Source organism: Copadichromis virginalis, linkage group LG6 (genome assembly GCF_057382275.1).
Source record: "Copadichromis virginalis isolate Kocher_CV1m ecotype Utaka linkage group LG6, C_Virginalis_male_GT1.1, whole genome shotgun sequence".
Lineage (NCBI taxonomy): Eukaryota > Metazoa > Chordata > Actinopteri > Cichliformes > Cichlidae > Copadichromis > Copadichromis virginalis.
The window spans coordinates 26850179-26867353 of NC_140623.1; the positions used below are offsets into that span (position 1 = coordinate 26850179).

Here is a 17175-nt window from a genome sequence, read left to right on the forward strand (position 1 = left end):
AATATATAATTATAATGCTCAACTCCTCATGGTCTAAGAGGAGTTCACGGACAAAGAAAAAAGAAAGCACAGACAGAAATTTTCTAGAGACGTTCAACCTGCCACCAAAGTAAAAAGGATTCCCTATCATTGAATCAGGCCAAATAATCCCATTTAACAACAGAGAAGGTGGGCACATATACTCTCAGGGTTTCGGTCATGACCAAGGTCACACTTTCTGTTGTAAGGTGTAGCCTGTCTTAAAGGAAAACTCACAAGTCCAGATCACTTTTAAGTTGCTTTAATCATATTTCCTGTACACGCTGCAACAAGACCTCAGTGTGACAGCTGTGCTTTTATACAATACGCAAGCAGAACGCATCATTCAATCAGAGCTCCCTGACCTGCTGTCCATCTACACCAAGCGGTGCAAGTCCAAAGCTAGGAAGATTATGATGGACCTCTCCCATCCCAACAATGGACTCTTCTCACTGTTGAGGTCTGGGAAGCGCTTCCGCTCCCTTAAGGCCAAAACAGAGAGAATGAGGAGGAGCTTCTTCCCCCAGGCTATTCGGGGCCTGAACCAGGTGTAGGACTGGACTCTCCCAAACACGTCACTATAAGACTGGACTCTCACACACGTCACCACACGCACCACCACACATTTCCTATAATCCTATAATTCCTATAATTTATAATCCTTATCTTTATAATCTCTTCTGCTATTTGCACATTCTTTACTGTAAATTCCTAAGTTAATTTGTAAATTTTTGTAGTAAATTGTAAATATTGTAAAACTTTTCTTCTGTCATTTAATGGTCGGGCATTGTACAGCTACAAGCATTTCACCCCCATGTCATACTGTGTATGGTTGTGTGTGTGTGACAAATAAAATTTGAATTTGATTTGATTTGATTTGAAGTGTTTACTAAATAAAAGTGTAGATAACAGTTGTTGGGTGGCTGTAGCTCAGGTGGCAGAGCAGGTCAGCCACTAATCAGAAGGTCGGTGGTTCGATCCCAGGCTGCATCCTGGCTGCATGCCAAATATCCTTGGGCAAGATACTAACCCCATGTTTGCCTACTGGTGGTGGTCAGAGGGCCCGGTGGCGCCTGTGTCCGGCAGCCTCGCCTCTGTCAGTGCGCCCCAGGGCAGCTGTGGCTACAATGTAGCTTGCTATCGCCAGTGTGTGTGAATGGGTGAATGACTGAATGTAGTGTGAAGCGCTTTGGGGTCCTATGGACTAGAAAAGCGCTATACAAATGCAGGCCATTTGTTAATAAAGAGCAACTTTTTGTTGCAAATATGCTAACATCTGACCTTGCAAATTCCGCACATGACCGCACACATTATAATTTATCTATCTGCAAATCTGAATCCAAATCAAGCTTTAAAAAATGAAGTAGTTGTTGTTGAGTTGACCATCCTTGGAGCAGACTCGCAGTCTTTCTATTTCGGGAGATGCTGTTAAAAGTGTGAATCTAGGTAGCTGCTAAATACACAAAAGTAGTAATGGACTTTAAAGCATAGAGCAAGGTCACGGCATCTCAGTGAAAGCTTAATTAAACAGGGTTTTGTTGTTCTTCCTGTTTTTGCTGTATGGGGACTTCTTGCCATCGAGTAGCTCAATAAATAATTAGTGCTCTACTTCCCCCCTCCTGCTCTTTTTATTTCCTTCTTATGCTTTCAGAGTCCTTCAGGTGAAAACTGATGCTCTCTCCTGTCGTTCTAACGAGATATTTCCCCTCTTTGCAGTCCTCCTCTCTCCCTGCTGTCACCCTGTCTGTCTATCAGCCTGTTTTCTGATGTCGGTTAATTATCCGTATCGTCACATCCCCTGTCATCAGTGTCCGTGAGGGAGAGCAGCTGGGTGACCTGCGTGACCTTTGTTAAGGCTGCTAATGGCTGACTAGGATCCTGTCTAATAAGGTGGTGTGTGTTCCTCTTCGTCTAGGTTAAGCGTGTGAGTGTGTGCGTGTGCTTTCATGTGCATGACACCCTGCATATCTGCATGCCCTCTCCGGCCTCACTGGCTGTTTGCGGCCTCAGGCTGTGCGACGGAGCTGGTGACAGTGTGTGCCCTCAGCGGGGGACAGTATTCAGGCACCGGGAGCCGTGGCTGGGGGGATCTTTGATTCCATAATGAGCTGTTGTCCGTTGTTGAGCTGTGAAGCAGCTCGCTGCGGGGACAGAGGAGCATTGTGTGCAGCTCAGGCCAGCAGGGGAGGCCTGACTGAACCAGGCTGGAAGCACCACAGGGCAAACATCTTCTGGATGCTTCTGTCTGTCTCCTGCATCTTCTGTCTGTCAGTCTGTCTATGTGTATCCTGCATTTCTGTTGCAACACCACATGTTGGGTTTACTTCAAATCTAAACTGTGAAATCTCTGAGATTATCCCACAATTTGTTCTTAACTACTACATGTGAATTTTAAACTACTTTGGACAGGGCTAGGCTGGCAGTTTCCTCCTGTCTACACTCTTTCTGAGCTAACTGGCTCCTTTGTGCACTCTGATTCTGAAAGGACAAATATATAAGAGAGGTATGTCTCTTCTAATTTAATTCCCGGAAGAAAAGTGAATAAGTGAGCTTTCCAAAATGTCAAACTAGATGAGTGCTGCTTCACTTCCTAATCTAAATATCTTGTCCATTTTTTTGCAGGCAATCCCAGATTTTCTGATATCTGTACATCTCCCACTTGCCCCGCTGTCTGTGCGTCAGGCTGTTTTCCAGGCTTTTACACATCCTACTCGTGTGCTCAGAGGTTTCTGACCAGTGTAAATTTCTCTGCTATCTGCAGTCTTTGTGACATACGTTCACAGAGTCCTCTGGTATTGTTAAACTGTGGAAAAATTCAAGCTTTTAAAAGAAGAGTGGAAGAAAGAAGTAAAAAATGACAGACGTGAGGAATAAATAAAAAATCACCATATTTCTCACCCTCTGCAACTAAATATCCCATCCATCTTTCTGTCTTGTTGCCTTTTATCTCCTTTCCTCTGCTCAGACAACAACAGACTCTTTCATGTAGTCATCTTTTGCTCCGACCCTCAGGCATTTTCCTTCTTTCTCCTTCGTTCACACACAGTAATTAAATGTTCTGAGAGGAGCTCATGATTGGAAAGTGGATGCCGCTTTCTCTCCTGTTTTTTTCCCTGTCTCTCTCTCTACCTCGCTCTCTTTCTCATACAAGTTGTCATAAAATCTATATTTGAGTTATTGTCCCTGATGGCATTTCAAAAGTTTGTTTTTTTTTTAATGAAAACACAGATGTTCTTGTTTTCATAAAAATTATTGCTTTATTTGTGGTTTAAGATCAATTAACACACAAATGATAGCATACATCCGAGTTGTCTTCTTTTTTACAGTCATCAAAACTTGAGCAGAAAGTGTCGGAGCTGGAAGGGGAATAAAAAAATCAGAAATTATGAGGTACATTTAATAATGTGTTCTGGTTTAACAGTGGCTGATTGTTGTGCTCCACTTTTTTTGTCTTTTTTTTTTTTGAGTGATTTTGAAGAGACAGGCAGGTCTGGATTAATTCATTGAATGTTTAAATTAAAACAAATCAGGGCTAGCTCTCAGTCCCAACCATGACGATCGTTTAAAATCCACAAAAACAGTAAAATTTACACTTTAAACAACGACACAATATATAAATGAAATGAATTAAAGAACAAGATCAAAATATGAGACGCATCTCAAGTAAAACAGATAGAATCGTAATGGTTTCATTTATTCAAACTGAGTTACAGAAACTCATTTTTAGTGTAATTTTTTTTACTTCCAGGTGGTCAAAGCATAGAAACTGAAGAGTCGAAGAGTCTTCAGTGTAGCAATAGGAAGACTCTCCCATGAGGATTTCATAGATAAACACAAACAAAGGTCTATCCCGTTGTTTTCAGTCAAAGAGGACCTCAAGCTTTTTCATATTGAATGCAATTCTGAGTATGTGAACACTGAAATCACCCTAATCCAGAGCAGGAAGGGATAAAAAGTTGCTTTGATTTTTTTTCATGTAAAAAAAAAAGGAAATTTGTTTTAGTCTTCCAAGTTTTTTTGTATTTTCTTAAGGAGACTGTCTATTTGACATTTAATGTCCTTTTTTCTTTAATATGCACTGATTTGGCTTCAATAGCACAGGTTCTTCTTCAACACATATGACACTTTATTGGTCATAAATGCTATTTAACCTTTATTTACCAGGTTAAATAGGCTTGAGTGTATGAAGGTTTTCTTTTAAAGGTTTTTAAAATGATGTGCCCTTGTGATTTCTTTCCTTGTGCTTTCACACATTGTTGTAAACAGAATCACGGCCCAAAACAAAGTGCTGTAGTGTGCAGCTAAAAGTTCTCGCTTGTCCTTAGAGACGCTGACTGATGAAAACCTCTGAGATTAAAAGATACCTGAGTTTTGAGTTCGCCTGGGTCCATTTGATCCTAATCTTCTTTACTTTTGCTCAACTTAAGCCTTATCTCGACATCATACTAATTTTAATAGAACTCCAAAGAAACAATGAGAAGCAGACATAACGTGTAAGAATAAAACATGTATGTACGGCAAATAGAGTTTCGTGTTCATATGGTCGACAAGTGCAGGGCGATTAATTGAATGTGACAGTAAAAAAAATGATATAAGGGCGATTCTCATATTAAGTAAGAAAACATTGATGGCAACCTCAGATTTGGTCCTTGCAGGACTGCAGGGAAGAATCTTGAGTATAGATAACACTGCACATAAATGCATGACTGAACACTGTGCTGACACGTATGACTGAGGGGCAAACCCGTCATAAATTTGCACCATGAATGCCGCCATTGTCTGCATAACCATCATCCCCATCTTCATCATCCCCATCATCATTACGCTGTGAGTTTCGGCAACCTCCTGCGTCTGAGTCACAAATGTGTTTTTCTCAAGCCTCGTCTCATATAAGTCACCAAATAATTTGTAGATTTCTTCCTTGGTCGCCCTGTTGTTGTTCATTTAGTTTCCCCCCATTGCTCTCAATCAGGCTGAAGTTGTGCAAAGAGATGCGGACACAGCAAACCACCAAACAATAGACCATTCATGATGCCCTGCAATGCAATGATGATCCTGCTCTGCCCTCCAGCCCCCACCCTGCACCAGCTTCCACAGCTGCACAGGAATGTGGTCCAACAAGTTACCCGCTCCCCCCCGTCCTCCCCTCCTCGTCCCTGCTGCCGCCACCGCCATCCCTACCGCTGCCACCACCTCACCAGTGCTGCCGCCATCGCAACCGAAGCCCCTCTTTCCCCAAATAAAAAAGATGAAGAAGGCAAGAAACTATAGAGGGGGGGAAACTCCGCAGACTGAGCACAAAGAGAGGATTCATGCCCGGTCACATACACTCCCAGAGAAAAAAGAGGGGGACCCATTTAAGTGTGGTGCAGCTGCACTAATTCACTGGGTGAAAATGGGTGAAGAAGGACTGACAGAGGTCAGATAGCAGAATCTATTTTATTCATCCCTACGGATGGCGTGTCGCTGCATTATCATCTCCTGAGAAATCAGTCGAGAGATGGATGCAGAAAACACCTGCAGACACGGAGTCTGTAAAAGTAAGATTTAGAGCCACCCCACAGAAGAAAGTCCAAATCTAACCGGCTTCACAGAGCCCCTTAAAACAAGCTTAACGACCCTATGATCATGACCTGCTCAAAGTCTCAATATGACCCCTGTTTCCCCCACATTTTCGGTCAACATGTAAGTCAATCGTCTGACATCCAGTCACAAAGTCAGTTACCACTGTATGTTGTTGACTCAGAAAACCTCTGAGAGAGAAAACATGCTACGCTTCAGTGTACAGGTCTCAGACCTACTGACAGTGGAGTCACATGATGTTCAGTTTTATTGATAGTCTACTTTAAGAGCTGGAAATCCCCAAGCTAATGCACTGACCTCGACTGTTCTTTTGTGTTTTGGTAAAGACTCTCAGAGGAACTAAGAGTGTTTATGAATCACATTTTGTACTAAGTAAGAAAACACAGAGGAACCAAACATATGAGACTGCTTCAATCTCATAGGAATATTTTGTGGTGAAATATGAAACTACGGCTTAAATGTGCCACTTCTCAAATATAATTTCAGATTCTTTTCTTCTTTTTTCTACATTTGCCATCATTCGGAACAAATGACGCCATTCATTTCAGGCCAAATGTGCCTATTGACATCAGAATGAATGCCTTCCATCAATTATGCACCAGTTTGATGCAGAATGTGACCCAGCATGTGAATATTTGACCGCTGTGCATGCTTTCCTTATCTGCATCCTTCTCACACACTCTCTCTCTCTCTCTCTCATATTATCTGCATCTGCCAGTTTTCCTCTCTCTTGCTTTTTCTCTCTATCCATCATCAAATTTCAGGAATTTCCCCCTGGGAGCCGTTCAAGTATTACGGCCAAAGCTGGAGGGTGCTCTCTCTTTTCCTACTTTCCTTTTCCTCCCACCACCTGACCATCTAAGTTACTGTCTTCACAAAAAACAAACAAACAAACGAAACACCCAAAAGAAAAGGTTCTTCAGAAATAAACTCATCTGAAGCAGCTTCATGTTGTTCATACATGAAAATGCTCAGTGTGCACCTGAAGAATGGCTCTTTGACCCGCCTGTTGATCAGGATCTTTGACCTCCCTGCTGATCATGAGACCTCGTCCTGCCATCCTCTCCCCGAGGAGCCACAGGAAACAAGCTCTTGTGACACAGTGGTCTGTGCAGCCATGGAGAGGCCCATTACTGCAGTCACATGGCAGGTTAGCGCAGGGACTGATGCGACCATGTGAGCTCTATTTTCTAAATAGTTACAGCTGCCCTGGGGCTCATGAGAGTTTCACACAGGACATATAAAATGCCAGAAAGTGCATGAGGGGTTTAGATTTCAGATAAAATTTGTCTCTTTCTCATTTGTTTTGTTTTGTTTGTTTGTTTGTCTTTTTGTTTGTTTTTTTATCTGTGCAAAAATGAGTCAGCTCTAAAGAGATGAAGGTGATCTTTGGTTTTAGCAGCAGGTGTAATAGGCGAGGTCTTGACATTAGATGTTTACAAAGCCCCACGTGACTTTTAAACCTTTGCTTTTTAAGAATCTTTTAAGTTTTTGATTATTTTTCAAAAGGGGACTTTTAACGCACATCCAAATATCATGGTTGCACGTAGGGAAACGCTTAAGTGAAGCATATAAGCTTCAGTATAAGGAAGAAGAGGAAGAGGAAGAAAAGTGAAAGTCGTAAATGCTATAAAATACTGTCCCTTTATATGACAGTGAATCACGGCTGGCACTGCAGACTGCCCCCAATAAATTAAAGGAGCTCGACTTCGTTTTAACTGAATTCAATCACATCTACGATACAAATAGAATCCATGCGATGAGTAATTGTTTTTTAATATGTGTAAAGTCATTTCAAAATCATTGAGTTTATCTAAATAAATTATCGGTCTATTTTTCTTCCGCTACATATCAAAAGACTTTTAAAAAAAGAAAGACTTTATCCAAGTGAACATCCACAAAGTTTAATCCAAATGGGCGTGGGAGTGGGTTTCAGCTGCTCTCTGGGGCCTGTTAACGCTTTTGAATTTAGAACCGATGAACAAATTTGTACACAGCGCCAAAACTAAAATACAGTCCGTTTCATGCACATATTTATTTATTTATTTATTTTTAAAAGCCCATTCATTTGTAAAATTGTGATGAGTTTTCAGACCGAAACACAGGGCTTCGTTAAACATTTGACACTTGATTTAATTAAGCAGCCTGACAGATATTTGTTTTAGTTGAATTATTAGTCAAATATTTACCTATTGCCTGTATAGTCGCTTAAAAAATAAAATAAAATAAAATAATAATTTACTATCACTAATTGAAGTTTGATTTTTTTAATTTGTTTCAGTGTGGCAAAAAACAAAGGAACATTTGGTTCGGTTATGTTCTTCGATAAAAATGAATCATGCATTTACTTTTGTCGCACATGTAGTCATGAATGATGAAAATAATTTGGTCAGATTTTTTTTGTCATGCCTGATAAAACCAGAGGAAGAAAGTTATTTATTTTATTTATTTATTTTTAATCTTAAGAGGAAATTTTGTTCAAATCGGCTGTAAGAATCTCGTTATATTTTCTGCATCGTTTAACATAAAACGCGATAATTACGCGATAAACTCACGGAGTACATAAAACATAAAAACGTCACAGATTCCAGAAACTTAATGTTAGTAGCAATAACTTACGCTGATTATAAGGACTTAATGAGACGAGCCTTGCGCTGAGATGATCAGATACACCTCAACGAGCAGCAGAAGCTTTGATTATTACCTGGATGTGGTTTCGACTGCCTGCTTTTTATTTTAATGGCGTTCTGATAAATTGGCGACACAGGAACCTCACGGCTCTTTCAGACATGCTCCCTGGGGGGTCGTGCACATCCAGCTGCACTAACTAAACACTCTCCGTAAAACCACAACTTCCCCCATCCCTCTCTTCTGCACAGGGCTGATGTGAAAATTGCAAACAAAATTTTGATCACTTTCTTTTTTGAAAACAAACAAACAAAACTAAACAGCAACTATTGGGTCACGTTTTCTTTCTACTGCAGACCAACAACAAAACAACAACAACACAAAACTCGGAGGCCTCACCGCAAGTCCGAGCGCTGAGGGCTGGTCGATGGGGTGCAGCATGTAGGTAGGTGTCCCCCACCATCACCAACACCACCAGCACCACTACGACTACCAACTCGTCATCCTCCAAACATCAACTTCCTACCATTAGCACCTCCGAGGCCGATATCCAGGTGCCGCAGTGTGTGTTTGAAGATAGCAAAGTGTCGGAGCGGGAGAGAAACAGAGAGATCCATGTGTCCCCGTCTGCTGCGGAGTATTTTCTATGTGTGCGCGACTAGTGTCAATGCTAGGACATAAGGGGAGAAAGACGCACACATCGCTCTCTGTTATCATTTTTTTCTCCATGTTTGCAGCACAAAACTGCTTTTTGTTCCCCTTTTTTTCATTTACGAGGGTTAATGGATAGAGGCTTGGGCGTTTGATCACATGGCTACAATTCACCTGAGATGGAGACAAAGAGAGCAAAGAGAGAAGAGAGAGAGGGAGAAAACTGAGAGTCGGGCTCAACATGAGAGGCAAAAGGATACACAGGGGTCATTGTTGCATTCATTTTGTGTGTGTGTGTGTGTGTGTGTGTGTCCGTTTGCGCATCAAATGCTGTTTAAGTCAATTCTCTATCTTTCCCATCATGCATTAAAATCGCGGCCTTCAATCCTGCAGCCTACAAATAGATCCTAACACGCGAACAAACGCAGAGCGGGACACGGGAAGAGGAGGTTAAGGAGACACGAAGAATGCAACATTAGATTAAAATCATAACAATAACTATAGCACCTAGTTTGTTTTAAGAGATGTCACTATTTATTGAGATTATCTGTTATTATTATTATCATTTTAAATCCAGGTGTCTTTACACGTTTTTTGTCTGTTCCTCCAATTTTCACGCAGATAGAAGCGTAAATAACTCTTAAAGATAGATTTCTCGTCTAACATTTCAATTATGAAGTATAACTCTCAAAAGTCAAAGGTTATTTCAAGTAAAGGTGTAATATCTGACATATCAGCTAACTTCAAATCATTTCAAGACATCCCTCCTTTCAGACTCTTGAATAGAATAAATTTCGTGACTGTTTTATGAATTGCAGATAATACTACGAGGAATAAGGAGATACCTTAAAAAAGGTAATGACGCTTTGTGTGATCATTATGAGGTCAAATATAGATTCAAAAATGATTATTTAGCATAACGTTTATGATTTCATGATCCATAAACCCGTTCAACACATCCTGCCTAAACTGGCGTTCGTGCGTTTTTTTTCTTTTCTGTGGATTTTCTTCCCGAACTTCTGTTTACCCAAATCTCTCAAATTTGTAAGATAATTTTTTGTAAGCAGAGTTTCGTTCAGTCTGAACTGAACTTTACAATTCATTTGGTGCTTTTTCTTCAGGAACCGCACGGGGCAATAACTCTCTTCATGATTGTTTATTTGTTTGATATAACATGTCAACACGTCCAACAAAGCTCGCCTTCTCCTGCCTGTAAATGGGCGCACTGTACAGTCATTTAAGCCTCTCCAAGGTAAAAATCTCACCTCTTCTCCGTTGGAAACCTTGCAGTGATGGACAGACGGCCATTAACGCTACGTGGCTTCCGCCCAATCGGAGAGCAGCGGGATAATTAGAGGACCAATCAGAGCAGAGTCTTATTGGGAGGGCGGGGCTGGTTGTGCTGGAATGCTGCCTCTCTGGGAATGTTTTCCACTTTCAATCACTTTTTTTTCTCCCTGTCCCTCTCACAAGGCGCTCTTTAAGCTCCGGTGTTGCCACACAGAGCAGCCATTCATCGGCTCTACAGTCAGCCACACACACTTCCATGCTGAACCACTGGACATCTAAATTGGTAAGTTATGTAATTTAAAAAATGAGAGTTTATACATAAAAGTGAATGTTTGATATTAGTATTTTTGCCAAACGCGTAATTATTATGTTTTATTAAACGTTGTATGGACTAAGTTGGATTAATAATAATTATGATAATAATAATAATAATGATAATAACAATATGTGTATATTTTACCGGCGGAATTTTATTTTCCGGAATGTGACATTATCGAAAAGAAATTCAGTTTCAATCGCTTTCTTATCACATTTAGTCCCGTTAAGTAACTTAACGTGTTTATCTTTAAATAAATCACGGTTCTTTTGTTTCGGACCAAAATTAAAATGATAATTGTAACAAATTTGTGTCTGTGTGGTTTTTAGATTTAGCCACTGTTGCTGTAAAGGATTTCCAGCTGAAGGTGGAAAGCATTTGGAGACTTTTACGCAGCAGTATGTCTTTGCCTTAGAAGAGTCAACAATAACTGGGATCCTTGACACCACGGACATTTACTTGAACCCATTTAATTACTCCGAGAAGTTAGTTCTGTGGCAAAGTTTTCATTTGAGGATTGTCCTATAATTTAACGAAATTGAAAAGGAAAAATGTCCGGCGAGGAGCACAGCCTGTCCGAGGCGGAGCTGAGTCCCGCAGGGTCAGACGATGGTCACTCACTGTCACCGACTCAACCTGGAGCCACGCCCGGCCAGGACTCACCTCTGACGGGGCAGCAGCAGCTGACCGCGCTCTGTGTGGACGGCAGCAGTGATGATGGAGGCAGACCCAGAGCCAAGGAAGAGGAAGAGGACGATCGTTTCCCGATCGGCATAAGGGAGGCGGTCAGTCAGGTACTGGACGGGTATGACTGGACACTTGTGCCAATGCCGGTGCGCGTAAACAACGGAAACAAAGCTAAACCCCACGTCAAAAGGCCAATGAACGCCTTCATGGTGTGGGCGCAAGCGGCGAGGAGGAAACTTGCGGACCAGTACCCCCACCTGCACAACGCAGAGCTCAGCAAGACACTGGGCAAACTGTGGAGGTTTGTATTTAAAAAAAAAAAAAAAAAAAAAAAAAGGAACAGTGTGGCCATACAAGCGGCACATTTCTTGTGCGTAAAGGATGTACCGGTGCTGAATTTAAGCGTAAAATGTTTGCGCTTCAGTTTGTGGTTGTTTGGTATTAAATCGGATAGAAATAAAAACTTGGTGTTTTTCTGTTGTTCTCCTTTACAGAGAGAATTTTAAAAGTAAACAAACAGATTTTAACCCAAAGAAGTAAAGAAAAAAAGATATTTATGCATTACGCATGATTCGGAAAGCAAGAGATATTTATGATCTTCAGACATATTTTAATAAAAATATTTTCAAAATGAACTTGGAAGCAATATAAGACTAGTCCTTGTTTTTCTGCCCCCTAGGCTACTGAATGAGACCGACAAGAGGCCATTCATCGAGGAGGCAGAGAGGCTGAGAAAACAGCACAAGAAGGACTACCCGGAGTACAAGTACCAGCCCCGGAGACGCAAAAATGGCAAACTGATGCCTTCTAATGAGTCAGATAGCCAGGGGGAAGGGGAGGCCAGCCACTCCCAGTCACACTACAAGACTGTGCATCTTGAGCACAATGGCGGGGCTGGGTCTCCACTGGGTGACCTGCACCACCACCACCATCATCACCACCATCCTGCTGGTAGGTGTCTTCCCGTTTCTATGGATGTCTTAATGATATTATTATTTTCACGTTGCGAGAGACCTGATCCAAAATTTCAAAACTTAAATCAAAAATCTCGAAACTTATTAATTTATGCTGTAATTTCAAAATATAACTTAAGTTAGGTAAAACAAACAAAACAAACAAAACAAACAAAAGCCTTTTTGTATCTGATGTCAAAGTTCACCTTATCATGTTGCTCCTTCTTTCTCTTTTAGGTCAGGGTCACAGCCCGCCAACTCCACCTACCACCCCAAAGACAGAGCTCCAGTCTGGGAAACTGTCAGATGCCAAGAGGGAGGGGGGAGCAGGAGCGCCTGGAGGATCAGGGGGGCCCAGGGGAGCCCTTGGGGTTGGAGCTGAAGGGTCTTCCGGTGGTCCCTCATCTTCAAGTGCTAAACCCCACATCGATTTTGGCACCATGGACATCGGCGAGATCAGCCATGAGGTGATGTCCAACATCGAGCCATTTGACGTGAACGAGTTTGACCAGTACCTCCCTCCAAATGGTCACCCTCAGAGCGCGACTGGGGCTCCTGCAGCTGGATCCTCGGCCTCATCTTACGCCTATGCCCTGGCTGCTGCAAGCGGGCACTCCGCCTGGCTGTCCAAACAGCAACAACAGCCTCAGGCCTCCCCGTCTTCCTCCGACCCATCCAAGGCTCAGATCAAAAGTGAATCTGTCTCTGGTACACACTACGCCGAAGCCTCATCCTCTCCCTCCTCAGGCACCCATGTCACCTACACCCCACTCAGCCTGCCTCACTATGGCTCTGCATTTCCATCGTTGGCCTCCAGAGCTCAGTTTGAGTACGGAGACCACCAGGCCCCCGGGGCATACTATGCCCACTCCAGCCAAGCCCCTGGGCTGTACTCAGCCTTCTCCTACATGGGCCCTACACAGAGGCCTCTGTACACTACCATAGGAGACCCCTCCAGCGTGGCACCCTCTCACAGCCCCACTCACTGGGAGCAGCCTGTTTACACCACACTCACAAGACCTTGAGGGAGACCAGCTGAGCAGAAGGAAATATGGGAAGTGTGTGAGTGGATCTGTGTGTGTGCAAATAATGTGAGTGTGAGCGCGCGTGTGTGTGTGTATGCCCGTGCCATATCGATGTTATATTAGAAGTTTTTACTTTTTTAGTCAGTTTAATGCAATGTGCATCCATGGGGCCTTAAACAGTTAAAAAAAAATACCCACACAGTATAGAGTGTGATTCCTGGGTCACCCGCCAATCAAAAGCAGAAGAAAACTTAACAAACATGTGCCATCAAAAATTTCGTATGTTGGGACATACAGGAAAGGGTGTAAAGATAGACAAGTGAACGAGACGTTGAAAGTGGACAAATGGATTGATGAGTGACTCCGATTTGACCCAGAAGTGCTGGGTTTAGACTGACATAATCAGAATTTATTAACCAAACTAAAGGTTGTTTGTGATGTCTTTGTGTTATTTTATATGAGTAGTAAGTTTATTGTCATTGTGGATATCCTAGGGTGTAACTTTATTGTGTTTGATTTGATATTACACATCAACATCTGCACCACTGCTTTTGGGGGGTAAAAAAAAAGACATCTTTCAATGATCCCTGGGATTGTTTTTTCATGGCCGGAAAAGGATAGCTGCAACTTTTCTTTCTCTGTAGATAGCGCAGTCTCACTGTATCACTGTCCTGCCTTCATATTAACTTTGCTGAAGTGATCAATGAAGCATTTAAGGGGAAAAATAGGAAAAAGAGAGGGAAAGAGAGCTCTAAAAGATGCATTTCGACTTGTTGCTCAGTCTCGGACACTTACCTCAGCTCTGTTTGTTTTGTGCCAACAGCAAAGGAGAAATATGACTGGATACATGGGTGACTAAAGCAAATTTCCACTTTTCTTTTTGAATGCTAAGTGCCTAAAAGATTCCTGATCCACCTTTAACAGAGTTCAAATCTATAAGTGCAAAGTCTCAACCAAATCTCTCAAGATAATTGGCCAGCTTGGGTCCTGCTTAAGGATTAGAATCACATGTACGGCCGTTCTGCTCCACATGTGGGCCAAAGCCACGCTTTTGTTTTTACACTTTCTTCCTATGTTGCGCCCTCTCCCCCCTTTTACCAATGTGAATAATGGTCATTACCACAGCTTCATCTTTATTACGTGACACATACTTTATCATTTTATACTGACCCTTTTCTCACATAGTTGATATTTTTATGTAAGTAATAATGCATCGTGTCACACCTTTGTTTCTTCCATTTTGTATAATTCTGGATAGTTTTGTAAAGTGTTTGCTATACATTCACTTGAGTATTTTGCTTCCTTACCAGAAAAGCAATGTTGAAATATTATTGTTGTCATCTATTAAATCAATTTATTTATAAAAAAGAAAGTCCTGTGTGAGAGTGATTTAATGCAGTGGTAGGTGTTCAGGAATAACATATGAAGCAGTTAGCAAGTGAAGGGTGAAAAAAACTAGAAATTAATTAAAAACACGCAGCTGACGTGTGAACTGTAATAACAACACAACCAGAGCCCCACCACCATAAGCTGTTTAGTGTGTTTGTGTGTGTGGTAGGCTAAAATTGACTACTAATTCCCCCACATTTAATCGGCTGGGGACTGCGTGTTACTGAGAAAGACAAAGAGAGCCATTCAACGAAAGCAAGGGACAGAAAGAGAGAAGGGGTGGGTGTAAAGAGTCAGAGGCAAGGCCAATTTCAGCTCAGTAACCAGCGTACACTCGGACTTTTGTACATGGCCTTCCTTTCACTCTACCCTCTCCTCTCCACCTGAGGCTCCCTCCCTGCCTCCACACTCAGCTGCAGTTTAAACTCATTCAGATGGCACGCAAAATTCAAAGGTCAAGTTCATTGCTCTCTCCGCATTGGGGGCGATGCAGACATGCGCCAAAATAAGGAAGTGGGAGTTTTAAATGAAAAGAGCAGCCCAAGCCCAAGGGAAGTTGTTACATTACACAAAGGCATCTTAGATTAATCTTAAATTGTGGCATCTTAAATTAATCCTACCAGTCGGAGAATAAACACTCTTAAAATCATGTTGTGGGCAAGATGAGAAAAAAACAGATAAGCAGCCATGGCTCCAGCTTTTTGCCTACCTCCAGGCCATGACAAAACTGAAAAACAAACCTTGAATGGCTTTTAAAAGGGGGCATGTGAAGGAGTGCGCTAAAAAAAACCCAAACCTTTTTTAAGAATGTAAAAAGATTCTGAGCAAGTTTCATGAGTAGATATAGATATTCACATGAAAACATTGCATTTTTGCTTTTCTGCACCTTTACATCATTTTATTCAATAAAGCATTTCATACTTTGTTAAATATTGGTGAGTTTATTGTGTTATGCTACATAAACTCATATAGAGTCCAAATAAACTCACATAAGACCATACTTAGAAATACTTTCATTTCAAAGATTTAGTTTTTTATACTTAATCAAATAATCCCAAATAGTATTATAATGTAATACTATTATATTACTTATCTGCTTTCATCCATTTTCAAGGCTAAATTAGAAATCAGCCAAACCAAGCTCAAGTAATTCATATTATGTTATTCGGGTGATCGTAACGTTGCTACAGCAACTCACAGCACAGACACTGGTGTTAGACAGGAGCACACATGATTATCTAAATGCACATGCTACAAATTCCTCAAAGAGTCATAAGTGGGAATTCATTGCTTACATTTGCACAATTGTGTCTGAAAAAAACCACAAGACTTCTGGAAAAATGTCCTTTGGATAGTTGAGACCAAAATGGGGGTGTTTGACTTTAATGCACGACACGGGTCCTTGGCACCTTGCAGTCACTGAGTGAAAGTATTCTAGAATTAAATTTGGCACAATCTGCCCAAGAGATAAAGCTAAAGAAAAGACTCAAAGTGTTGCAGGGTCCTAGTCAAAACCTGATTGAATGCTGCGGCATGCATGCCAACCTCAAAGAAAAGTAGGCAGAGATTCCTTCACAAATGTGAGCGACTGACACAAAAAACAGATACTTACTGCAGAAAAAAAACAGATAGTTACTGCTGATAAAGGTTGTTATACAAAAACTATGGAGTGTACATAGTTTTTCACAAGACTCCAGCTTGTCAGTTATAACATTTTTGGGTCAGACAGCAGCCCAAATGCTGATTAAGGAGAAGAAGCTGGTGCAGTATCACTCCTCAACAAACAGTGGCGGTTACAGTTTCGATACAGTTTGCTGATGCCATAAAAAGAGGGGAGGAAGAAGAAGAAGACCTCAGTGCAGAAACAGGCAACAGAAGCAGCAGTTAGTGTTTCCAGCTGTCAGACGGGATTCAGAAGAACATTGGGAAGAGAAAATAATAGAAAGGAATATTCTCATATGTAACAGGGTGAACAAATCACAGCTATATTTGTAATGCTGAGAGTCAGAGCTGCTGTATACATCCACACAAACAATTCAGCTAAATTTATTCACTTAAATAAGCTTTTAAATTTTAAGCTCTTTTAAACATGTGAAATATGATTTCAGCTGCTGTTTTGTCTCATAATCATGTTTGAGTTACAGTATCGGTCCAGGCACAGACCAAAACATTTATTTTTTAACCACATTTGTGAGATTCGTGTATGCTGACATTTGCAAATCAAAATGTGAGGTAGTTTGTCACCTTGAATAATGACTGAGTGTCAGAATACTTAACAACTAAAACAGCAAAAAGAAATCATCATGGTCCCATTATGAATTGCTCATTAGCTGATGCCAACTTTTCAGTCAAATCAAAGAGGAATATCATAGTTTGGTCAATACTTTTAAAAATGGCTAAAGAGCTGGGAAAGCTCAATAAGAGACATTTGCATGAGACAGAAAATAAAGTAGAGGAGGCAAGAAGCAAGACACAAGACTGAAAATAATATAAAGAGCTGATAAGAACTGGTCACAGCAGCTTAAACGGATCATATTTCATAGCTATTACAGAAACAGAAGAGCACATCCTCATCCCCTGCAGAAAAAAGTTATGTATGTGCAAGGATTGGCTAGGGTTAAAATTAAAGCTGTGC

At 41.3% G+C, this 17175-nt stretch overlaps 1 protein-coding gene across 1 annotated transcript; it reads left to right on the forward strand.

Annotated features, from left to right (window-relative positions):
• The first annotated feature begins 10349 nt into the window (after positions 1-10349).
• LOC146707930 (transcription factor SOX-10-like) lies at positions 10350-15434 on the forward strand. Its single transcript, XM_085459554.1, has 4 exons — positions 10350-10453; positions 10816-11474; positions 11853-12124; positions 12364-15434. The coding sequence occupies exons 2-4, from the start codon at positions 11038-11040 to the stop codon at positions 13149-13151; spliced, it is 1497 nt and encodes a 498-aa protein (XP_085315680.1). The 5' UTR covers positions 10350-10453; positions 10816-11037; the 3' UTR covers positions 13152-15434.
• The last annotated feature ends 1741 nt before the right edge of the window (positions 15435-17175 follow it).